A 27,211-nucleotide genomic window follows, 5' to 3' on the forward strand; every position below is an offset into this window, starting at 1 on the left:
ATGGAAAAGAGCTAGAAAAACATTTTAGTCAACTAATGACAAACTTGAATTTATTAAGCATAACATTCTAAAATTACCCCATGATAAAAGGTTTTTAGATATTCCTAGATTTTTAAAGCTTTTTAACATAAATGTTGTTTTCAGTAATATTAATGTCAAGAGTTTAGTAATCAAAAATTCTCCTAAAGATTGGAAGCCAGGCTGCATATATGAAATTCCTTGCAAAAAGTGTGATAAAGTCTATTACGGACAGACCGGTAAATCTCTTTCACAACGTCTCAAACAGCACCAATATTCTGAAAGAACTGGGCAAATATTGAATGCATTATTCGTACATATGAGAGATTCAGATCATCCTATTAACTGGAGTCAAGCAAGAGCCTTAATCCCATGTAATGACACAGTTAAAAGGAATATCATTGAATCTTGTTTCATCAAGTCAAATAATAAAAATGTTCTAAATTTAAGTCTTGGTTTATTTAAACTTGATGCTTTCATAATGAAAAAAGTTGTAGATAAATATAAGCAACAAAATTAATATATTCAGATTTTACATGTTTTGGACTGTAAAGATACTTTGTAATTTCGGTTAGTGTCAAATCTGTTTAGGTTTGTGACTGTTTGATATTCGATAATCCTGGATTATCTCTTTTAATTTTTACCCTTTTGACAATTAACCATCTGGTATTCTTGATCTTGTTGTGTACCTGAGACCTTTCTCTCCAATTGTATTTCATTCGCTCCTTGACAATGTCTTAGTAAAGACGAAAGCACTTGGATTCCTGACTATCATTTTCCTGTGGTATTTGCTTATATATAATATATATATATATATATATATATAGTATATATATATATATATATATATATATATATATACATATATATAGTATATATATATATATATATATATATATATATATATGTATATATATATATATATATATATATATATATATATATATATATATATATATATATATATATATATATATAGTCATTTACCTTAATTTTGAAACAATTTGGAAGTCTCTAGCACAGTATTTCGATTTATGGTGAATTTTTGAAAAAAATATTTTCCTTCCCTCCGCACACAGAATCTCCGACGCAAATCTCCGAAATGCTCATGTCAGATTGCCATAATATTTTCACCATTTCATATTAGCCGTTACATAGAGTTGCGCAATTTCATGTAGAATACATAAAAAAATAATTCATGGTCATAGTTTTTATCAATTTTGATAATACATAAATATCGATAAATAGAAAAAATCGACGTTTGGTCAACTTTGACTCGACCGAAATGGTAAAAAAAACACAATTGTAAGCTAAAACACTTAAAGTCTAGTAATATTCTATCATTTATCTTAATTTTGAAAGAAATTGGAAGTCTTTAGCACAATATTCCGATTTATGGTGTATTTTTGAAAAAAACATTTTCCTTCCCTCCACGCGCGGTATCTTTGCCGCAAATTTCCGAAATGCTTACGTCACATTATCGCAATATTTTTACTGTTTCATATTAGCCGTTATATAGAGTTGTATATATGAAAATGTGAGGAATTTTATGTAAAATACATCCAAAAATAATTCATGGTCGTAGCTTTTATTATTTTTGAAATATTTGCATATAAATCACAATAAATAGCAAAAAATCGATGTTTGGTCAATTTTGACGCGACCGAAATGGTAAAAAACGCAATTGTAAGCTAAAACTCTTACAGTCTAGTAATATTAAATCATTTATATTCATTTTGAAAAAAAATTGGAAGTCTCTAACACAATATTCTGATTTATGGTGAATTTTTGAAAAAAACATATATATATAATATATATATATATATATATATATATATATATATATATATATATATATATATATATATATATATATATATATATATATATATATAGTGATTTACCTTAATTTTAAAACAAATTGGAAGTCTCTAGCACAGTATTTCGATTTATGGTGAATTTTTGAAAAAAATATTTTCCTTCCCTCCGCACACAGAATCTCCGACGCAAATCTACGAAATGCTTAGGTCACATTGTCGTAATATTTTCACCGTTTCATATTAGCTGTTATATAGATTTGTATATATGTGAAAATGTGTGAAATTTCATGTAAAATACAAAAAAAATATTTCATGGTCGTAGCATACATTATTTTTGAAATATTTGCATATAAATTACGTTAAATAGAAAAAAATCGATGTTTGGTCAACTTTGACTCGACCGAAATGGTAAAAAAACGCAATTGTAAGCTAAATCTCTTACAATCTAGTAATATTCAATCATTTATCTTAATTTGGAAACAATTTAAAAGTCTCTAGCACAATATTCCGATTTATGGTGAATTTATGAAAAAAACATTTTCCTTCCCTCCGCACGCGGTATCTCCGCCGCAAATCTCCGAAATGCTTAAGTCCAATTGTCGTAATATTTGCACCGTTAAATATTAGCCGTTATATAGATTTGTATATATGAAAATATGCGCAAATTCATGTAAAATACAACCAAAAATAATTCATGGTCGTAGCTTTTAGAATTTTTTTAAATATTTGCATATAAATCACGATAAATAGAAAAAAAATCGACAATAGTTCAACTTTGACTCGACCAAAATGGTCGAAAAACGCAATTTTAAGCTAACAATTTGACAGTCTAGTAATATTCAATCATGTATCTTAATTTTGAAACAAATTGGAAGTATGTACCACAATATTTCCATTTATGGTGAATTTTTGAAAAAAAATATTTTCCTTCCCTCCGTGCTCGGTATCTCTGCCGCAAATTTCCGAAATGCTTACGTCATTGTCGTAATATTTGCACCGTTTCATATTAGCCTTTACATAGAGTTTTAAATATGAAAATGTGCGCAATGTTATGTAGAATACAATAAAAAATAATTCATGGTCGTAGCTTTTATCATTTTTGAAAAATTTGCATATAAATCACGATAAATAGAAAAAAATCGACGTTCGGTCAACTTTGACTCGACCGAAATGGTAAAAAAAAAAACGCAATTGTAAGCTAAAACTCTTACAGTCTAGTAATATTCTATCATTTATCTTCATTTTGAAACAAATTGGAAGTCTCTAGCACAGTATTTCGATTTATGGTGAATTTTTGATAAATACTTTTCCCTTCCCTCAGCGCTCGGAATCTCCGGCGCAAATCTCCGAAATGCTTACGTCACATTGTCGTAATATTTGTTTTGTTTCATATTAGCCGTTACATAGAGTTTTGTATATGAAAATTTGCGCAATTTCATTTAGAATAAAAAAAAATTAATTCATGGTCGTAGCGTATATCATTTTCGAAATATTTGCATATAAATCACGAATAAAAAAAATCGACATTGGGTCAACTTTCACTCGACCAAAATGGTCAAAAAATGCAATTGTAAGCTAAAACGCTTACAGTCTAGTAATATTCAATCATTTATCTTCATTTTGAAACAAATTGGAAGTCTCTAGCGCAATATTTCGATTTATGGTGAATTATTGAAAAAAACATTTTTTTACGTCCACGTGTTACGAATTCATGCATCATTTTGTGATAATATTTTCTCTGTGTTGCTTTGATCGTTTTACAATGTGTTATATACCAAAATGATTGCAATGTAGTATACAATACAACGAAAAAAAAATTAACTCGTTAGCTTTAATTGTTTTGGTCACAGCGCGATTTGTATATAATTATATATGAATTTTTTTTTTTGTGCTGTCATATATTTCAATATTTATATATGACAATGATATTTTTTTTCATTTCTGATGATTGCATATTAAACTTCAGGCAATGACAAAAAAGGAGCTAAAAATGAACTCTTAACCTTAAAAACTAAGCGTGCTGTGATTTTTTGAAAAAAACTTTTTCCGCTTCGGCGCTCACTCCCGAACCCCGATAAGAGATTTGTCGGCTCCCGGGAGTGAACCATCGAAACCAAACAAATACAAGACGACAGTGAAGCTTTGATCCACACCGCCACCACAAGAGGCTATAAATTTATGCTGCTTCTCACTTACAAATACCTGTCGCTCTCAGGTATTTGTTGTTTGGAGACTGCATCAACCCACCTCGACCATGGTAACGTTATAGTGCTTTTGACAGCACGTAGCTGTTATGTAAGTCATATCACATTACCATGATTCATATAAATACATCGAGCTACAAATGTATTTAATATCTAATTTGCTCTACCTCGGAATTAATACATTTTCATATATGTTTAACCGAAGGGGAATTTTTTAGTTGATAAGAGATTTGTCGGCTCCCGGGTGCGAACCATAGAAACCAAACAAATCCAGGATGACAGTGAAGCTTTAACCCACACCGCCACCACAAGAGACTGTAGGTTTATGCTGCCTCTCACCTACAAATACCTGTCACTCTCAGGTATTCGTTGTTTGGAGACTGAACCCACCTCGACCTCGGTAATGTTGTAATGCTTTTGACAGCACATAGCACATAGCCATTATATAAGTCATATCACATTACCGTGATTCATATAAATACATCGAGCTACAAATGTCCTTTAATATCTAATTCGCTCTACCTCGGAATTAATATATTTTCATATATGTTTAACCGAAGGGGAATTTTTTAGTCGATAAGAGATTTGTCGGATCCCGGGCGCGAACCATCGAAACCAAACAAATCCAGGACGACAGTGAAGCTTTAACCAACACTGCCACCGCAAGAGGCTATAGCTCGATGCATGTACATCTTTCAATTTCATCCCATATAAGATTTATTTTAAATTTTAATTTTAACATATAAATTCACATTTAAATTATGATTGAATCATTGCTTTAGTCCCTAATGCCATTCAAATGCTAATATCTCCAAATGTATTAAAGATAATAGAAAAATTCTTTCAGCAGATAAAACATTCCATCTTTCAATTTCATCCCATATAAGGTTTATCTTTAAATATCTGCCTTGTTTCATCCCAGATAAGATTTATTAAATACTATTTGAAATGCAATTAACGATAATAATTATGTAGCAGAGAGTTCAGAGATACGTAGTAGTCACCTAGTTGACCCTTTGATGGATTAGATTAAATCTTCGCGTGTTATCGCCTTCAGGTGCGCCCACACCGGACACGGTGAGCGAGCATGAACGAAGGTTGCAGGGGAGAGGTTCCCCTTCTCATGGCTATTCGAATCATAATGTATCTTATGTGGGTGGCCACTGGCCACACCGGACAAGCAGGAAGGCATGACCCTGAGGCAGTTCCCAGCGTCTTCACCCAAAACAACACCATTTTCCATCAGTTGCCGAATTATCACCTGTTCAGTAAGTCATGTCTGGCCATAATGGCTGCAGAAGAATTGATTGGGGAGGTGTTTCGAATGAGAGCCTTGCGAGACCTACTGTAAAAAAAAATAAATACAAAAACTTTTTATTTAAAGAAATGAAAGAAGGAGAACAGAATGAGGCCCTCAAATGTGACCATCGGCGTCATGAATTCAACGCCCAATCCCTACGTAAACTTAAAGGAGCAAACTATTATGCACTCATAAATGAGCCCTGTTCAACTGCATAGACTCGATAACTATACACTTGATAAGTATATGAATTCTCAGTACAGCATCACTGATTTATGAAATATTCATGGTAATTTGTACTTCATTAATGTTAACAATGACAATAAAATCAAAACTGAATTTTCCTGGTGTTACTTTCTTTTATGTAAGTTTTACCATTGAACTGCTTTTTAAATACCGGTAAATTATTAATTGGGTTTTATATGATTTCCAATTAATTCTGATTCCTTTGTTTTTTCTAAGTATCTTTCAGGAAGTAACCTTATTTGCAGTTAGTTTTGTAATAACAAAAGGTTAAAATCCATATTTTCTTTTCATTTCCCTTAAAGTTATTATTGCTAGTCTCTCTTCGGGAGAGATGGGTTGTCTATAGTTCGTCGTTTGTTTTGTGAGCCTAACTTCTACTATTGCAAGCAAAGCATCAAAAGACCATTGGGTCATCAAGTTTGATACTCAGGTGTTCGATTAAAGGCAATTTCTTACGCAAACGTGACAATGACATATTTGCAAAGAAGTAGTATAGCTTCGACTGATGAAAGTGAAGTGTGGGAGGGTTACATTTCTGGTGTGGCCATGTGTCGCTTTCACGCTGCTCTCCCGCGCAAGTCATGCCTGTACCTCAACGCTTGCCACGTCCGGGGTGGCCTTACTTTAAGTTAGGACGTCCTACTGGTATATTTAAATGGCTTATTTTTACCCATGAGGAAATAGCCATTGCACACTCTCATTTGTAAGCATGAGCCACAGAGAAGCAGTTTGAAGAAGTAACCATTAATACTATAGATGCTATGTTCACAAAACACAGCTACAATGCCTATCCTGTGGTACGTTAATCAATGCTATTATTTCATTTTGTAATATCAAACTCTTTATCATATCGCACATGACATTTCTGTTCAGAGGATGTGTTTTATCTACATTTTCAGACCAACTCAAAACTCATCATCTTCAAAGATTGTGAGGGCCAGCTTTGTGGGATTGATGTGCCCTCCATAAGTAAGGATGGTATAGGCTACCAAAAAAAAAAAAAAAAAAAAGAAAAAAAAAAAAAAAAAAAAAGGGAAGCAGAATATCCTTTCAAAACTTACAGGACTATACTATAGTATTGCTCAGTAAATAAAGGGAAGACTCAAACAAAACTGCAGTGAGAATTATTGCTGGAAACCTATTCATTATCTGGGGTAGGTTCTTAGATATTCACTAATGAATATAAAACTTTCCTGCAGGAAAAAATATAAATATTTTTAAAGTAATATGCATTTTCCATAGGCACTGTATACAGACCAGACTCTTTCATATAGCAGTATGCACAATGTGAATTGGAGTAATTTTTGAACTTGATAACAAAGTTATTAATCAACTCGTAGTTATGAGAGTGAACACAGAGAACACCTCTCACTCACCCTATGTCATTTCCCACTTTTTCCTTTGACCAAAGGGACTAATTAAGTGGTTGAAGTAGGGTTAAGTTACAAGAGGCTTTCGTTGCACACTTTAAGAAAAATACATAGAAGCTTACTCTTTAGATGGGAGGTTGTCTCTGACAACTGACTGGAGTTGAATCCTATCCAGAAATGTCATATCCAGTGTTGTGCATGGAAACAGAGAATGCAATGACATCTCCAATATCATACTTGCTCTGATGAATGGGTTGGCAGAATGGTAAGGCTCTGGGCATGAATGAGCCTCTGCTTGAGAGAAGGCACTTATGCAACAAGACACTCAGAGGACCACCATGAAATCCTCCAAAGAGAAAATCAAAATAGTAGGCAGCTAATTCTGGTCAATAACAATTACAGAGCTCAGGGTAAGCTCTAACTTGCCTTCCCCAACCTTGTTAAAAGGAAGGCAAGGCAGAGGGAGGCAAATCTTAGAAATTAAACTCAGACTGGATACTCAAAGTACAGTTACCTGTATCCAGTCTAGAGCCAACAAGTATACATTCACACTTATACTTGATTAAAGTACTCAGATGAGATACTTTCCATCTGGTCAGGTCATGGTGTCCACACAACTTGTTGAGTGTCCACCCCAAGTCCAAAGAACGTATCCAGGGACTTGTAGGTAACATCCCTCTAGCAGAATGAGGTAAAGGTTGTCTGGCTAAGACATACACCTTCACACATTACCTGGGGTACTACAGAGAAGTTCTTCCAAAAGCTAGGGACTGTCTCATATTCCTGACTCCAGTGGACAACCAGAGGAGAAATCAGGATTTCAGTGACATTACCGACTCAACCAGCAAGTGAGGTTATAAGTTGATACCGATTCTGACCTTACAAATCACCGTCAAACTCTGGTATTTGTAATTAGAATTGATATCCAATCCTCTCTGCCATGTTAACCAAGTTGAACGTTTGCCGCATGTAGCCATATATGAATTTTTATCACATCACTGTGATTCATGTGCATACATTAAGCTACACATGTCCTTGTTGGCCGAATCGGTATGTCACTGAAGCCCTGATTTCTCCTCTGTCAGTCTGCAGTTCGAATCCACGGGAGGATGAAATTATATCAACTGAAAAATTCCCCTTCGGTTAACATATATAAAAATATATTAATTCCGAGGTAGAGCAAATTGGATATTAAAGGACATTAGTAGTTTAATGCATGTATATGAATCACGGTGATGTGATAAAAATTCATAATATGGCTATGTGCAGCAAACGTTCGACTTGGATAACATGGCACAGGGTGTTGGATATCAATTCTAATTACAAATACCCGAGTTCGATGGTGATTTGTAAGGTCAGAATCGGCATCAACTTATAACCTAACTTGTTGGCCGAGTCTGTGAAGTCCTGATTTCTCCTCTGTCTGCTGGTTCGAATCTACGGGAGGAAAAAATTATTATCAATTAAAATATTCCTCTTCAGTTAACATATGAAAATATATTAATTCAAAGGTAGAGCAAATTGGATATTAAAGAACATTTGTAGCTTAATGAAAATATATAATATATATATGTATAGATATATATATATAGATATATATATATGATATATATATAGATATATATATATTATATATATATGTATATATATATATATATATATATATATATATATAAAGTATACCATAATATATATATATATATATATATATATATATATATATATATATATATATATACATATATATATGAATAAATATCACATCACCGTGATTCATATAAATTATTCGAGCTACAAACGTCCTTTAATATCTAGGAATTGATATATTTTCATATACGTAAACCGAAAGGAAATTTCTTAGTTGATAATTTCGTCCCCTCATGGGATCGAACCACAGTCCAGTGGACGGGGACGAGATCAGGACGACAGTGATGTTAGCCGAATCACAATCTGGAAATGAACACGTCTTTCAGGTGTGAACCCAAGCCCACCTTCAATGCATTTGAAAATAGAAGCATATCCTTCCATGCAGAGATGCTTCTGCATTTCTATTCCATGTAACTCTTGCTAAGAAGTTTTTGTTATCTGTTCATCGCGCTTTTCCCTCATTGACCTCTCGACTCAGGGACATGAGTTGAGAAGGTTCTTGAGCAGCTGAGTGTTACTGAGCTGGCTGGCTGTTCCTGGTGGATCAGTAACAACACCATTGCATCTCTTAACTTGCTCACTCAAGAACCTGAAGGGAAGGTTTTCACTGCTGCTGAGTCTATGGCATGCTTAAGTACTTTCTTTTCTGATTGAGCTTAAGATGTTATTTATCCCAAAATGATTCCCAACTCATGGCTTAGGAGAGGAGGTAATCTCTGTCTGAGAGCAAGCATGATTTGAAAGATGCCAGGTAAATAAGCAGGCCCAGGCTGAAACCAAGGCAAAAACCCTTCCAGACAAAGCGGCAGAACTTCTAGTCATGATGGGTGGCCACTTGAAGGTACACATCCTTCAGGTCTATCAATATCTTGAAGTTCTCCTGTCTGATGGAATCCAGCACCAAATGCACTTTTTCCATCTGGATGACAAACTAGTTTAACCCTTCTGCGGAGCAGGACTGATATCCTCAGTCATTGAAAAGTCTTGTCCATGATGTGGGACTGATCTCAGATAGCAAGTTTGGATAGCAAGCTTGTAATAGATAACGTGTTTCTCTCGTTATTTTATGAAGCTTTTGTCTATATTTTACCAACATTTGATTTCTAACTTACAGGATAATCTCAGGAGAAGGACTAGACCTTCAGTAACATAATAATAATTATAATAAAAAAATGGTGCCCTGAAACCTTTATTGGAGATAATAAATGCCCATTTTCTACAAAATGCCAAGACTATTATTTATTTTTTGTAGGTTTTTTCCAGCTGAAATTTTTCACCAAAAGCAAGTGTAAAAGTTTGCAATAAAGGTTTCCATACCAAGTAATTAAAATGGCATCACTTTTATCCATGCTTTGAGAAGTATCATATTGAAATGAATCCCCAATAAAAGCCACATATTTCAGTATTTGAATAATTACCTACATATCATTTACATATTTTATCAATCTTCTATAATAAAACATTATAGTAAATTAAAAGTTCTGTGTAATATTAAAACAGCAATGAAAATAACAAAGAATCAAAATAATTATAAAAGGGAGAAAATTAGTCAGTTACATGATTAGCAAGATGTTGCTCTCATCATGAAAACATATTCGCAGTGAAAAGATTAAGGGAAAGACTGATCATGGGTCACCAACCCGTCTCACTTTCTTCTCTTTGAACAGATGACTGTAAGACCCTGCAGCATGGAATTGCACTTCTATGGTACCTTTCTCCTTCACTGCCTTCACCTCTGCTAACAGGGCCAGAGACTTTGGTGAAGCCAAAGGGTATGGGTGTAAGAGCATCAGTATTTAAGATAGTTCTGAACAATGGTCTTTAAATGGAATCCCATATCCATACTGAAGGACTGTTACTACCCAGGGCTCTACTCCCTGACTCTATCACACTGCTCAGCAGTAAGATAGGCAAAATCCCTACTCATGGCAGCAGACGCAAGGAATTGCCATTCTCAGCAACTCCTTCCCCTATTTTTTCCCCTTCCTCCCTTCCTAGCTGCCCTAAGAGAGGAGATGAAAGGGTTCCCCATCTGGGTATGGAAGAAGTTGGCTTCCTCTTAATGTCAGACATTGAATGTTTAGCTATTAGGGCCTCTGGCCAGATATGACTGACATCATGAAGTTGATAATAAAGTCCTGAAAATCCATCTTATCTCAACTTCTGTTATACTACTCTTCACAAAGAGTAGAGAAGAGCTCAACAGTAAACTTTTTCCTCAGTGTAAAGGTACTCTCAAGAGAAACCTGATGGAAGAAGAGGGAAGGAACCTGTCCCTCTTGAAAACCAGGTTTACCCAAAGATTGGTGTTCTGGTGCTGGAGGGAAGTCAAACCGTTTCCCAGATGCCAACAACCTGCTAAATGTGAAATCTGCCAATGTGTTGAACCATAGGTTGAGTCACTAGGTAGCCTGGAGACAAGCCATGGTGACAGGCTCTGTGCTGCCCATCTCTGTTGCCCAAAAGGAACCACCTTATTGATGTCTCTCCAGGGGTAGGTCATTTGTCAGCCTACAGAATGAATCCAGTGCAAGTGGAGTGCCCTACACATTCTCTGGTTGAGCAACAGGGAAGGAGCTTGCTCAATCTTGTCCAAAACACCAAAAGCTAACTGTGACCACAGCAACTTGACAAATGGTCTTGCTTCAGGATCTCACCTGAGGGAAAGCTCAATCGGAGACTGTAGTAACTTGTGAATCTGAGATTATTACATTCACAAATGAGCACAATAATCTCTTGAAAGTTACTCAAGCTTGGTCTGAAAGGGTTCTGGAAGCCTGGATCCTTAAGATCCCTAGAGACACAAGTTACATCCTTCTCCTGCAAAAGAGGAAGATGCTCCTGACTTTTGGTCCTGCCTTATCTTGTGAAGAAAGAATGGAACTCCTTCCAGAAACTTATGTGACCCAACAGAGTCACTGTCTGAATGGGACTAGGACCTGGACTCTGTTTTTGTTCTGGCGCCTACACTATATCTGCTAATATTCATCTAGTAGAAGGAGCAGAGGAACAGGCCTGCAGCCAACCACAAGTATGAGAGGTATAAGAGCCCTAAGACAACACCTTCTAGAGTACTTGGCACATGCATACTCTGGCGAGAGAACAAACATGCTGAATGAAGATGGTACTGACTCTATCCTCTGTATTCCTGTGAGGCCACGGGGGAGGCCTACCATGTTGTTTGAACATGTGGGGCATGAAGACTTTGCACATGCTGAATGACCAAATTGCATGTTCCTCTTCCTGTATCACTAGAGGTATAGGAGGGGGCCGTCCCTAGTAACCCTATGCATGCAGTTTCGAGACTAAGCCCAGGCAATACAATCAGGACTCACCATCATCCATCAGTCATCCTGGAGGATCATGCTTGGAAGAGTCAAGAGCCCTGTTCAACTTTGAGGAGAGAGAGAATTCTTGTGAGAGGCCCTAAACATCCCTTTCGTTCCAATAAGCAGGGGAAGGGAAGTTGAAGATAAGGAGGAGGAAGACGATGAGCTCAACAATGAGGAGGAAGACTATGACAAAAAAAAGCACCAGGTGCATACTTACCATTCCTCTCTAAGGTCCTGCTAGTCTTCTGCCCTGAAGGGAAAGCGGACACAGGAACCGAAGACACTGATAAGAAACACCGACCAAGGATCTACTACTGAGAGTACTATAGATACAAGATGTTCCCTGTCCTTCAAGGCAGCTGAAGTAGCAGCTCCAGACACAGTAGGAAATGTAGCAGCAACAGACAAAGATGGAGAAGTAAGTGAATGAGAGAGTCATCTTCTCCCCACCCAGGTTGTGCAGGAACACTACAAAAGATGGACTACCAGGAAAATTCATTGTAGGCTAAATCTTCTGAATAACAAACCCACCCAAAGGTATCTGTACTGCAATGAAATAATACTTCAATTACAAGAACCATCTGGATGTAGAGGGTCTAAGTTACAAATATGTTCTGAAAAGTTGTAACACAATATGGGACCAAATCATTGAAAATTAACTAGTTAAGAACCAAATATGCAACCAACAACACAAACATAATAAGCCCTCATTAAAAAGTGCAGTGGTTTCTTGCAACAAAAAAGTTTCCCAAACTTGCAATAACGTGAAGAATAAAGGAAAGATATTGGTTTAGGTTACTACTCCTCCACAGCCTCAGGCAAAACATGCTTTGCCCCGCAGCTGAAATTAGATTGATAATGTACAAAAAGTATTTCTGCAAAATGATATGATGGACAAAAAGAATCAGAGATTATGGATATTTACTGAAGTGATTTAATGTCAATCGATAATTAAACTGCAATTTACACATACACACACACAATATATATATATATATATAATATATATATATATATAATATATATATATATATGTATATAATTATATATATAAAAGAGCAAAGAATCTGAAAAGTTATATATAAAAGTATTATGATATATATTCTAGTATAAATATATATATATATATAAAATAGAAAGAATCTGAAAGGTTAATATATTTATATATATATATAAAGATATATATATATATATATATAATATATACATAAAGAATATAATCTATATTTATATATTATAATTATATATATTATATTACATAAATATATATATAATATTAATATATATAATATATTAATTTCTCAGATTCTTTGCTCTTTTTTTGGATATGCTTGTCATTACAAAGCCTCGATATCCAACATCCAAAACAATATGAAGAAATCATGATGTTCGATAGTGGGAAACAAACACAAGATATCATAATCACAACGAGGTTACCTTGCCGACCTTCTCGTGGTCAGGTCAGCAAGGTGACCTTGTTGTGACTATGGTATCGTGGGTTCGTTTTGCGCTAACGGAGATCATGATTTCTTCATATTGCTTTGAAAGTTGGACCTCGAGGCTTTGTAGTGACAAGCGTATCCAAAATAGAGCATAGAATTTGAGAAGTTAAGAGGAAATTGTGGCAATTACAATTACACACACACACATCAAATAATAATATAAAATAACATAAAAATATTATATATAATAAATATATATATATATTTATATATTATAACACTATCACACATAGTATATATATGTATATATATAGATATAATTATAAATTATATATATATATATATATATAAACTATATATATATTATATATAGTATATAGATAGATAACTATATATATATATATATATATATATAGATATATAGAGATGATATATATATATAGATATATATATATATATATAGTATAGTATAGTTAGATATATAGTATAATAGATATATATATATATAGTATATGAGATATATATATATATATATATATATTGATTATATATATATATATAGTCAGTATATAGATGATATATATATAGAGATATATACCTAGATATATATATACTATATTTTAACATTATATTTAGATTAGACATAATATATATTTAATAATAGATATAATATATATACAGATATATATGTTACATATTATAATTTATAGATAATTATATATGATTTAGATATATATATATAAGACAATTAATAGATAAAGTTTTAATATAGAGGATAAATGACATTATTATTAAATAAATACATATTAGATATATAGATGAAAGACAGAACATATAATATATATATTACTTTTAATATATAGAGAGAGGTAGATATATATATATATATAGTTAAAATATATTTTATAAGTTATCTATATTATAATATATAATTAAAATCATATATTAGAAACTAATATTTTATTATAATATTTATATATATTTAAAGGATATATTATTTATTAAGTTATTATAATATATCTTTTATATTATATATTAGATTAATATATATATATTATATATTGGGGGTACACACTATTGGAGAAGAAAAAATTACACACTCACACACGCCACACGCGCACACACACACACACACACACTCACCCACACACACACACACACACACACACACACACACATATATATATATATATATATATATATATATATATATATATATATATATATATATATATATATATATGAGAATGAGCGGTTCTCTTAAATGTGCAAAATAATGATGAAGTTCACCTACCAGGCTCCACATGTTTTCTCTTGCCAAGATACGACTTCTGCCAGCCATGTTATTCCCATGACCATAAACAACTTGACGTACAACCCCATCCTGAAACAATAAGACATTTGTTAATATCATATTCATTATAATCAAAATGTTGTTATTCATTTTAAAAACAATCGATGTATATAATCCCAATATCCAGTAAACTTACCGTTTTAAGTAAAGCAACAACGAAAGAAACACAAAAATACTTACTATGCCTCTCTCATCATAAAAAAGACAAAAGAATGACACTGAATGGAGGAAGACAATCCCATGCAAGTACTTCATTCAGATTTAAAACACAGACCATGAACAAACATGCTGTACATTCAATGACGTTGATTAAATGTGAACATTAAGGAAGCTATTCTTATCTAATCAATCAATTATTCCAACATACACAGAACAACCAAAGACAAATTCCTATATACTTGGTTAAAATACACCAGACAAAAGTGGACACCAACTAGAAAAAAGACGGGAATTATTGTGTCAGACAGAAATCGGACTTACGTAACAGGATTGTACTGAGTCGTGAACATGATTGCTACCATATAATTATATAAAGTCTAATAACTAAATCAATATTTTCCATTTATCTCCAATAGATTCAGAGTGTTTCAGAGCCCCATAAATCTTCTTCGTGATCGTATTGAGTCGTTGCTGTTGGGCACTTTTGTGTTGCACACCTTAATTTTGATTAAAAAAAATTCTACTGCCAGAAGTGCTGCAGATCGGAAGGATTCAGTGACACATGTGGTCGTCTTCGTGATTATGTGAATTCCCGTTCAGGCTTCCTTCATTGACAGGAATCAATGATATAATAAAACCATAAAAAATGCCTTTTTAATACTTGAGCAAATCATGTTGAAAAACTATGTATATTTCCAGAATAAAACTTAAAATGCAAAAATATTTATATAATTGCCAAATATAAAGTCTTTTAAGTTGTATTTAGTCTCATGTTGATCAATATCTGAAGTTTTCATTTCGGATTATAACAAAAATACCTACTGAAAATCTTTAATGCAATATATATTTTACTCACAATAGAAAATGCCTTTCCATTTCTTGTCCTCCAAAACATGCTAATAAATTTAAAGTGAATGCAGTGAACTTGTGACAGAAAATCATGTTGAAAAATTGCAAATTTTATTAATAAAAGTTAAACTTCATCTTTATTTATATTACCGAAGATAGTTTCGTTTAAGTTGTATTCAGTGTCATATTTGGCTATATCTGAGGTTCTTAAATTATATCAAGAATACAGAAAATCTTGAATTCAAAATATATTTTACTCAAATTGAAAAACGACGCAGCTGTGGGTAATTAATTAAGCCCTTGAACTACATTTATAGGCCGCCGACTCACTTGACACATTCTGACTCGCTGCGTAGCCCCACTGCACACTTTGTGGGTTTGTCAAGTACCTGCATGGCGTATGTTGTACTGAATGCCGTCAATCGCCATTTTTTTTTACAACTTGCGTAATAAAATGCCTTAAGTCAATAGGCCATTACTAAATTGTTGCGTGTTGTGCCCTGCCATGGAAAACTTTTGACAGTAGTCGTGGAATGACGGCGACTAGTCGCCATCACTGGTGCAAAGTCGTCAAACTCAGGAACTTGGTTACGACTTATGCTGATTTATGGCGAATTGGTTGTAATGGGAGCGTAGTGGAGTCGTAATGAGCAAAATTTCGGCCGTTACGACTAACGCAGTTTGAAACTGTCAATGTGTGACCCAGGCTTTATCATCCTCTACCATCAAAGGGTAGCTTATGGGGTCATGTTGAGTTTGGTCTTCACACAGAGGTCTCTGGACCTCTCCCATTACCAGGACTCCAAAGTCCTCATTAAATCCTTTGATACAACTCAGCAAAGGAAGTCTGATAACATCTCTAGGAATCTCGACGTACTTTTAAAGTGGCTTTCAGGTCAAGTTTTCGAACTCCTGCGCTCCATCTCTTTTCGGGGTCTTCTAGGAAGACTCTTTGTTATTGCTTTGGGCACTGCCAAGCTTATCAGCAAGCTTCAGGCTATGTACAAGAGAACTGGCTTTGTTCAAGGAAATGCAGTTTGTTTTCTCTCTCTCTTTGGTTCCTTGCCAAGTATGAAAACCCTTCTAATCCCTGATCTCGCTCTTTCACCACTATAAGGGGAGCGCTGAACCCCGAGTTTCGAGGAATGATCGAATTTTAGTTATCAACAGTTTTCATCCATCTTACGTCTAAATATACATATCCTGAAGCAATAATGCTTAAAAAAAATTTCTTTTAGATTAGTCGATTGACAATTCTGTTCATCGCTTGTATGATGTCGTCAACCACAAATTGTGAAAAAGACTTGTGAAAAACGTCTGTATAAATAACCCACGATAAGATCAGGTAAGTTATTCACTGTTTTGGTCTGTTTTGCGCGAAAATAAACTTATATAGAAACATTATTGCTAAAAATGAATGTTTAGATTGGTTCATGGACAATTCTGTTCATCGCTTGTAGGGCACTCTGAACGACAGATTTTAAAATCGTAAGTCTCTGTGAATGATCCTACATTGGATCAAGCTTAAGATATACACTATTTTGGACTGTCAAACGGTAAACAAAATATCTAGAAACGTTATCGCTGAAAAGCATATTTAGACTGTTCGTCTTTTTTACGAAACTGTGAACGACAAATTGTGGAAGAAAAAAAAAAAAAAAAAAAGCAGGGAAGACAAATATGGAAATAAAGAAATTTATTAATAAGATAACTGTTATCCATTAAAATACTAAAATAAATTTTCTAACATCAGCATAATAGAGAAAATGGCTTATAGGGATAACTGGCTTCAGGAATCTAAATATTTCTCAATGTTTTTCGCTTTTTATTCCAAAAATATTGCTCTTTTGCTGTTTCCTGAAAAGTAACTTTTTTCCACAATGCAATGCTTCGACCTCCAAGAAGACTGAAACAAGACCTGCGTTTATTCAGCATTATTTGTAGAATAAGTTCTAAAAATGAGAAGGAAATACCTAACCTTCAATCATTAGGTAGAAAGTAATTTACTTTATAATGGGGCCTTATGGCATCGGCGCGCTCCATAAATGGGTATTTCTTTTAAATTAGAAACTGATTTTTCCTACAGTTTTAGCGCCTTTGATGAAGAAGAAGCAGCTATATTTTGTCGGACAACTGTTATTTACCCTCTATCTCTACACAACAATGACAGGGGACTTGAGAATTCGGGATTTTGGGTGGCGGAGAACTCACGTAAACAAAGCGCCCATGTTTGTGTTCTGTAGAATTCGGCGGACATGATAACTGCCAGGGAGCCATATGTTCCACAGCTGTGCGAAGGTGGGGTAGGTAGAGAGACCTTGGCATAAATAGCAGTTGACCAGCAAAGACCACTACATCTACATCAAAAGCATTGAAACTGTAGGAAACAGAAACACCACATAAACTGCAGGAGAAATCAATTTCAAAGACAAAAGTTGGTGCAGAAAAAGCCATGGAATATTAGACTAGCGTTGCGTTCTTGACAAGCTCTGTGATTGGTGCACAGAAACGGAGATGGGTGGTACAATGACATCACTAAAGTAAGCAAAGAAGATTGCTTAACTTGTTCCGAGGCAACACTCATGGCAAACCAATACGCATTTATATATAACACACAAAATTCGTCGAAACCACCGAATATAAATAAAATACCGCAATCACAAGGATAACGTTTGAACAATGACTGCAAATCACAAAAGCACGTACCTTATTCAATGAACATACGAGTCTGAATTCGTTGCCTCATACCGTGGAGGTAAAAACCCAATGTTCTCAATTAAAATTTGATGTAATTACCGCAATGATATAAATGGAAATCACGTTAATTAACAGAACTGTTACCGCAATTAATGGGGAAAATAAGGGTACTTTAAAAATGAGAAGACGGTGATGTTGAGTGCACGGGAACTTTTAGTTAAGTGGATATGGAAACGTAATTAGACTACATGTGCTGGGTCGGTGATCACGCCTGTGACTGGTTGATAGAATGACGACATCAAGGGGGATGATTTCACAATAGTGTGGTAATTTGACGATGTATTTAAAGAAAAATTACAAAAGATAATGTGCAGTACTGAGTAAATACGTGAAAACACAGGGTCTTGAAATGGACATGAGAATTTCTATAAAACCAAAGAAATCATATTTTAAAGGAAATACCAATCCATACAAATATTATGGGTGGAGCACCTATTTTACATATTATTTATGCATACATACATAATGGATTCGAGCGAAAAAGATTACGCACCATAGGGGCAATAGGATAGTTGGGGATGGCGGAATGGCTCTTCGCTCCTTATCTACAATTTTAAAGATTATTGGCAAGCTCATATACTATACTGGCAAGTGGTAATGTTACCCTGCGCAGGCTAGCCACATGGGCTACAGGAGGTTAACAATAGCCATTACCTACCACCTAAACTACCTAATACAGTATGTTGGGATGATGGTGTTACATGGCCAAGTAAATGTATGGAACACTGACTGAAGTGGAAATAAAACAGAAAAAAAGGTTATCAAGAAATACAGATGAAAATTTACTAAAAAAAAACTCAATGCTTGTAAATGCATAACATTAAATATGATATGAGGGCAAATTTTATAAGTAAAGAACAAGATAATGTAGTTTAAGAACAACGCGATTGTAGGAACATGTACAATAAATTTGCAGATAAAGCATAGTCCTTACAAATCACAGTAGAAATGAAGAAATTGTTATGATTGACTAACGAGTTCTAAAATGCCGCAACGTAAACAGATGGCAGGAAATATCAGAAAGAGCAAGGAGAGTCTCCTACAAATCATGTATAAATCATGCATTAAAGCCCCACCCATCCCCATTTTGATGTCAATGAGGGCTAGGTATGGAATCGTCCTAAAACTTTGCGCCTAAAGCTCCCCAGTAACATTGTGCATGCACAATAGCATCCAATAGACTAGTAGTAGTAATAGTAGTAGTAGTAGTAGATGGGGTTTGCATGTGAAATGGCTACCACTGTCAGTTTATTCGTCCTTCATTTGTGTTTTTTTTTGTTTCTAATGTCTCATGAAAATAATACCACAATAACATGCTACAACCTTCTCCTGGTGGGGAAATTCCCACCCATAACCCCCCTTTTTCATCGGTCCCCTTTACCTTAGGATAGAGTTCTGGCCGTGTTTTACCCAACCCAAAATCCTGCATTTCCAACAGTTCTCCCTTATCATAGGATAGAGTTCTAAGGTAAATTATAGCTTAATTACAGTCGACTGACAAAAAATAACGTTAAATTCTCGATTAGCAATAAAAATACTATAGAAAAAGTCAATTTCTAAGGAAATACCCAACGCAGCCCTATTATTTAGATTTACCCAGGGCATATTTCTTATATGATGTAGTTTTAGTGCAAAAACCAACTTTCTAACGTGAAAGTTTAATTGTTTACAAAATAAGCTATAATTTTTTTCTTTCGCTGTTTTCTGAAAACTTATTTATTTTCAGAAATAAATGCTTCAGTATTCAATGAAATTTTTTACAGCTTGTTTAGTAACTATATATCTTGTTCAAGATTTTAAGCCAAAACCAAGGAAAGTTAAGATTTCTTATAACAAGATTCATCATCCTTGTCTATATGCGAGTTGCCTCTTTGAACTGAAAGCCTCCATTCTCTAGAAAGCTATCTCTGCTCCCATTTACCCCCAACAGGGATTGGGCGGTGCTTACCGGGAGAAGTCTTATAAGGGCAGGGACCCAGCAGTTCGTCCTCAGAACCTCTCAGAACCTCGACAGAGCGCAGAGCGCTCAGAAGCTCCTGTTACCTCACCCTGCAGACACCACTTCACCCCTTTCTGCTCCCCCTGCCTCCTCTGGGGAAGTCCCAAGTATTTTTATACTTCCAAAGTGCACAGAAATATCAGCAGATAAGAAGACTACCAAGCCCAGGATTTCCAGGTACTGTGAGAGTAAATTCCAGTTCAGCCAGGGAATTGTTTTGCCTTTTGTCTGTATTTCATGTTCAGTCTTCCAAGGCGACTTCCCCCTCCTTTGTTTAGCTTCTCACTCCCCCAATCTTAATTCAATGCTGTGATTACTCCCCTTGTAATACTAGTAAACATCCCCTAGTTAATTCAAGCAACGTAATAGTTCCTTCTGTGAACTCCCAGTCATTTCCAACTCCTCTGAGCGGTTTGTTAATTTGTTGATTGAAAGAAAGTAGTGGGTCACGCTCCCCCACATGTTTCCCTTGCCCCAGTACTTATCCTAGGATACAATCTCTTTGCAGAAAAACACAGTGCCTGATTATGCGAGACATTGGGAACCCTTTGGAGTAAGCCTTGCATTTTCAATAACCCGTCTGCGCAAAATTCTAAAAGCTGTCTGGTTGCCCTAGCCACATGCTTCCGGTGGATCGACAATCAACCCTTATTGGTTCCTGGACCTATGTAAATTAATGTAAATATAGTGCATTTAAAACTACAGTCCAGTTTTTATGTAAATTCCTCCTTCCTAAGTAATATCGGCCCTCTGCCATAGTTTTTCTTCTCTTTTCTTTGTTGTGATCTCTCATTTCTCCACTCAAGGCCACTTCCTTTTAGTGTTAAATTACATTTTTCAGGAGTGAACAACAATTTGCCATATTTTGAAAAGTTTCAAAATACTTTTTTAACTGCAAAATGTATGAACTAATGAGGTTGAGTATCATTATTTCTCCCCTCGTATTTTTTTGGTATTAGCTGTATAAGTGGTAAAATTTTTAAGCTCATCCCTTCAATCATAAGGTAGAATGAAGCACTTTCAGTATAATGGGGCATTATATATTGCGCCGGTTTGCCCTTTAAAAGCTTGCTGGACATTCTTGGACCAGAAGAGGAAGAGAGGCTTTTATGTCTGGTGAGAGCCCTATGATATTACTTACAGACGACTGAAAAGATTAGAGAGCCTTCTAGCCATCTCTGATATTCAGTTAGGAATCTTTCTAATCCAATGTCAAAGCAGTCCCAGATGATTGGTCTAATGACCATCGGTCTAACACCAGTTGGTCCAATGCGAAATGGTCTAATAGACCTATTGGTATTCAGACAACTAGTTTAAAATTGATTGGTCTAATTGACCAGTTGGTCTAAAGACACCCGGTCCAATGTTGAGCAGTATAATGGACCATTTGGTCTAAAGATAATCAGTATGATGTAATTAGTAGTATAATGAACCCATTGGTATAAAGATAATAACATATAAGGATTTCAAACCAGAGGAAATTATTTTTCTTTAGATGTTCTGTCAACGATGAAAAAAACAATACCTGTTAACAATCCTAGGCATTTCGGATTCAGTTAGATTTATTGCACCATTTAGAGCAGTAATAGCATTTCAGGAGAAAGGTAAATTTCACAATCTGCAGTATAATCACGGAAACACTGGATGTTACATTCACTGCTTTTTCGTGACATCAAAACATAAATCAAAGGTAATATACTTCTGTCATTTGGTCCAATTGAGCGTGAATTGTGTACAGTTGCTTGAAAACTGTAGCGACGTTCTTGAATGTTCCATCCATTATCCAAAATGGTATACATCTTCAATTAAGTTTCTTCAAGTTTCTATTGGTATTAAACAACAGCATCTTATCATCTCCAACACTGAACTCTTTCACTAGAGATGGCTCATCAGACAGTGTTTTTCTGTACTCATTTGTAACAGCAAGATCATCTAAAGTTTTTGGTTCTAGTAATTCCCCTGTATGCATTCTGCTTATGCCTTTTTCAAGAGCTCCTTTATCCCCAATATAAGGTATAATAGTTGAATCCACTGAATTACATACAATTTGAATTATTTTACATGGCTTTTCATAAGTTTCTTTAGCTCTTTGTTTAACGGTATTATGGTATTTCACTACATGAACTCTACTGGCCTCAGCAGATGCGCAGGAATGTTCACTTTCCTTTTTTAGAAAGGTCTGTTATCTTTGCAATGAGTAACTGCAGTAGCTTTGCATGCTCTATTTTCACAACTCCAATAAAAAGTTTCCTTGTCACTTGTCTTTTGCATTTACTTTGTGCGGAGTGTGTACAAATAACCATTGAGAGCAAGTTTTTGTTTTACTCTTTCTGATAACACAATTTCGCAGAAAGTTGTTTCCACGATAAAGGGCTCGTAGATACTAAATATTTGTTCAAGTTAAAATTGGAAGAAAACATTTTAAACATGTAAATAACCAAATTATACATGTTCTGTGAGGAATAACTGCACTTATACATATGGGCGAATTGATATTTACATTATTACTACTGAGCCAACTGGTGTTAGATGAATTGGCTTTAGAGCAATTCACATCGGACCAGTTGTATTAGGACAATGGTTATTAGGCCAATAATACCCAACCCATGTCATAGAATGCTATAGATTACTTTTTGAGAGACTTGATTTCCGAAGATCACTCTTGGATACAAAAGGACATCCTGCTTTCTTTTAAGGTGAAAGCTCATGAGGTGCGAGCTGTCACCACCTCTCTTGCTTTTAGGCACAATATGTCTCTCTCATCTATCTTACAATCTATATGATGGAAGTGCAAGTCAGTGTTCGCAACTCATTACCTGAAGGAAGTGGTAAATGTGTTTGAAAATTGTAGTACCTTAGGACCTTTATCCGTTGTTGGCATAGTGTTAGGAGAGGAAGCATAGGGAGCTCTCCTTCCCTCCTCTATCTTCTCGCCTTGATTCACGGTGTTGAATCTAGGGGATGCCTGGGGGTACATTGTACATGAAGTACCCACCAATTTTTTAATGGTTTGGGTGTGTGTGTGTGTGTGTGTTTTATTACAGTGTAGGTGACAGCGTTGTCTAATGTTCATTCTGGTTTGTTGCCCTGCTAAAGTGACATATATGAGCTTCACTAAGTTTTATATACTGGGATGACTAGCAATAATCAGTCTAGGGGATTGATGAGCTACCTTCAGGATGGTGCCATAAAGCTGTGCTAAGGAGGAGCACAGCTTCTGCATCACTAGAGAAATTTTAATATAGGGATGGTAATACTGACCTAGGAAAGAAATTCAATTAATTTACATTACAAAGAATTAGACACGCTAACAACAATGAAACACCTCAACGATCTACAAACAATCTCCAAGGACTAACAATCTACCCACTTATTGGACAAGGACACGAGAAAAAGAGTTTCTGTTCTAGCCTGCCCATCAGCATGCACTATCCTGCTTGTCATTTCCACTAATCCATCCATATTCAGGAACACTGGCTAAAGCCAAATTTCTTGTTACAGAATTTGTATTAAAAAAAACTGTTGGTTTGGAAAAGCATCACTAAAAATTATTTGTTCTGTTCCAAGTTACAGAACCTTCACTATTCCAGCTGCATACTTCATGGAGATAAAAAGACTACTGCCAGCATCAAAGAATTAAATAAAAAAAATTAACTGCTACAGTGCGAATCTTGTTTAATATCCATTTCTCTCTTCTTCGTAAAAAAATACCAAAGGGAATTATCACTGATAAGTGGAGGTCACCTGGGGAATTTGAAACACCAGCAGGTGTGTGTGTAAAAGTTCACTAGTTGATAACACATAGTAAACAAACCAATCAGTTTCAATTTCAGTACCATCCAGAGAAATCCAATATACCATTCTATGATTCTATGACAAAGGTGCTTTTAGTCCCAAGGGAGCACTGGAAATTTAAAGATAACACACATCACAAGCAAATATAAATCTAAAGACGGCAATATTATCATACCTTATATAATTACTGTTCCTGCTATTGGGTAAAATGGCCAGTTCTATTAATTGAAGTAAACAACATTGTTATGAAATATTTCCTGGAATTATAACATCAATATACAGTTTTCTTTCTCAATTCTACCTTGCAAAGATTTTAATCCCAATTTTTTCCCAGCAAATACTTTGTTCCTCTTTTTACCAGTCAAATTTTTATTCCTTATTATACCCAGCAAACTTCCTACATACTAATAAATTATTTGAACAGTTCAATTACCTAAAATTGCATTATTTGTGCAAATATCTAATGAATGCAATGAATCATAGCTAATTTTTTTTATGGTAATTTGCATTTTTCCTAGGTATACTACAACTAGAGCCTTTGATATGTAAGAGTACCTTTCTGTATAAAATGGACTAGTTGTTGAATCTTAGTAACAAGACAAGGAAAGGAAAGAGATTTTCTCAAGTCATACATTCAGACTTATACACAGACCTTTCAATTGCCCAACCTCACTTCTCACTTTTTAATTTGGCTACAGAGACGAGCAGGGTAATTGAGCTTATATAAAACGTTCTAGTTTGTATACACCTCCAAAAAATAAATAAAACTTACTTTAAAAAAATTATTATTTCTTCCCACGAAGATACAACCAACACCTTTATATGTAAAAGAATTACCCATTTCTAACAGGTGAAATGGTTGGCCAGAGCAATAGGACGAGGTCTGAGCCAGGAGAAACTTGAAACAAGAGGAACTCTGTGAGGAAAAAATTCAGAGAACCTTGACATCCCACTGGAGTTTAGTCTGTATGTAGCTTATTCTGGCTATTGCTAAATAATGGGTTAAAAATAAGCTCTACCACGTCCTTCTCCCCCTCGTTAAAAGAGGAAGGAGAAATGGCAATGCATTCTAAAACTACAATAGAACAGATGTTTACTGTCTGTCCCTCATCTGTATACTTGATTCCAGCTGGTACTTCATAGATTTACTCAAGTCATACATCCAGACTTGGGTACTGGATAAGATATTTAGTTCAAATTGAGACTCTGGGGACTACACAACTTGAGCAACCATCACAAGTCCCAAGGAAAACTTATACAGGGACTTTTGAGCGACACCCCTCAGGTAGAAGTCATGTCTTTTCCATTCATGTGAAAAACTGGTGACTGAAATACTCACTTGCTGACCTCGATATATAAACATTATGTTAGTTGACATATAGTGATTTCACCTAAATTCAGATGTTTCCTTAAAATTTATCATTCATCAAGATGCCAAAGGGGGAGGAGATAAATATATGACTTCCTGGTGTTGACTGCTGGCAGATTGTGAGAAGCCCTCATTGACAAGAACTTCTACATGGACCTTCCCAGTGCATTTGTTCATGATGAACACAAACCTGACTGAGATGGAAATGATATTGATTCTCTCATATGTACCGTGTGAGAAAACGATGAAAATCTACATTAGACAACTTATTTTCTCAATTTTTCTTGATAATAAATTAATGGAGTTGATAGTTGAATAGACAAACTGTTATGAAAAACACCAAATAAAAGTGCTCCCAATATGATGTTTTCACACTTTAGGTAACGTGGTACATACGACTATTGTCCTCAACACATCTGAATTAAGGAAGGTTTTCAACCTCATGTATATGAAGGTAAAAAGGGGTGGGAGGAAGAGGAATGGAAATTGGAGGCATGAAAATCTCACCATACTTTTCCCACTGGTGAGAGGACCAGGAAGCACACACATTGCGGTCCTTTTACTCCTAAAGTAGGAACAAATCTCATATGGGTTGTCCAACATGAAACCATCGTATGCTTGCTAACAACCCCAATACTAGCGTTGGTCATATTTCCTCTCCAAAATGAGGGAAAGCAAGACCAAAAAGGTACACAAATGGAGTGCTAATGCAAAATCAAAGAAGAGAAAATGGTTGCAAAGGAATAAGGGTAACAAGGTACTTATCCAAAAATACAACAAGCACACAGTGAAGAGGGCATACGCGGCCATCTGTTCTCTGTCTGGCGGCTGAAGGAAGTGTTGCGTGGTTTGGGGAGTGAGGGAGGGCTATACCAAGGTATTGGGTATACCCTTTCACTCGTCCCATCTCTACAAGTCATTTACCTTGTTACCAAGATTCAACGTCTCCCATTGGGAGCGAATATAATTTTCAAACATACTAAAAACTTAATAGAGCAAAAACCCATGGGTCATTTATCTGGCAAACGCAGGTAAGCACATATTATAATTTTCTGTTAAGAGACGGTATTTTGGTGTGTCGGCAAAGCCTTTCCTTTAAAATACTAAATACTTAATTAAAGATGGATAAGGTCATGAAATCAGGTCTCCACTAAAAACAATAATCAAGAGGGACAGATATATTTCTTGTGTTGCTAATTATTTGATTATGACAACAAGATAATTTGTTTTGCGTCAGAAAGCTGAATGCAATACATTTCTTAAATTCTTAAATAAAATACTTAACGACAATATCTACAATAATATGATAAGACTATCAATTTCATATGCAGGTAGTACTAAAGCTGTTGACTCTGTACTTCACCCAGTAATGGATGTCCTTGTTAAAAAAAAAAAAAAAAAAGAAGAAGAAGAAAAAAAAAAAAGAGGCATTTTAAAACATTTAAATTCTTAAAATTCCATCTTACTTTCCATAAATTAGACTGAGGTACGTTATTTTCACAAAAATTCATATCATTGAGTAATATGATATTTATGATGATGAACTAACT

General features: G+C 34.9%; 1 protein-coding gene across 2 annotated transcripts in view; it reads right to left on the reverse strand.

Moving 5' to 3' along the window:
* LOC135216107 (probable G-protein coupled receptor Mth-like 1) overlaps positions 1–27,211 on the reverse strand; it is a 256,897-nt gene that overhangs the window by 35,790 nt on the left and 193,896 nt on the right. For both annotated transcript variants that reach the window (XM_064251144.1, XM_064251145.1), the window contains exon 6: positions 14,674–14,763. In XM_064251144.1, coding sequence (XP_064107214.1) covers positions 14,674–14,763 — 90 coding nt within the window. The remainder of the gene's footprint in view (positions 1–14,673; positions 14,764–27,211) is intronic.

This window comes from Macrobrachium nipponense, chromosome 6 (assembly GCF_015104395.2).
Source record: "Macrobrachium nipponense isolate FS-2020 chromosome 6, ASM1510439v2, whole genome shotgun sequence".
NCBI lineage: Eukaryota > Metazoa > Arthropoda > Malacostraca > Decapoda > Palaemonidae > Macrobrachium > Macrobrachium nipponense.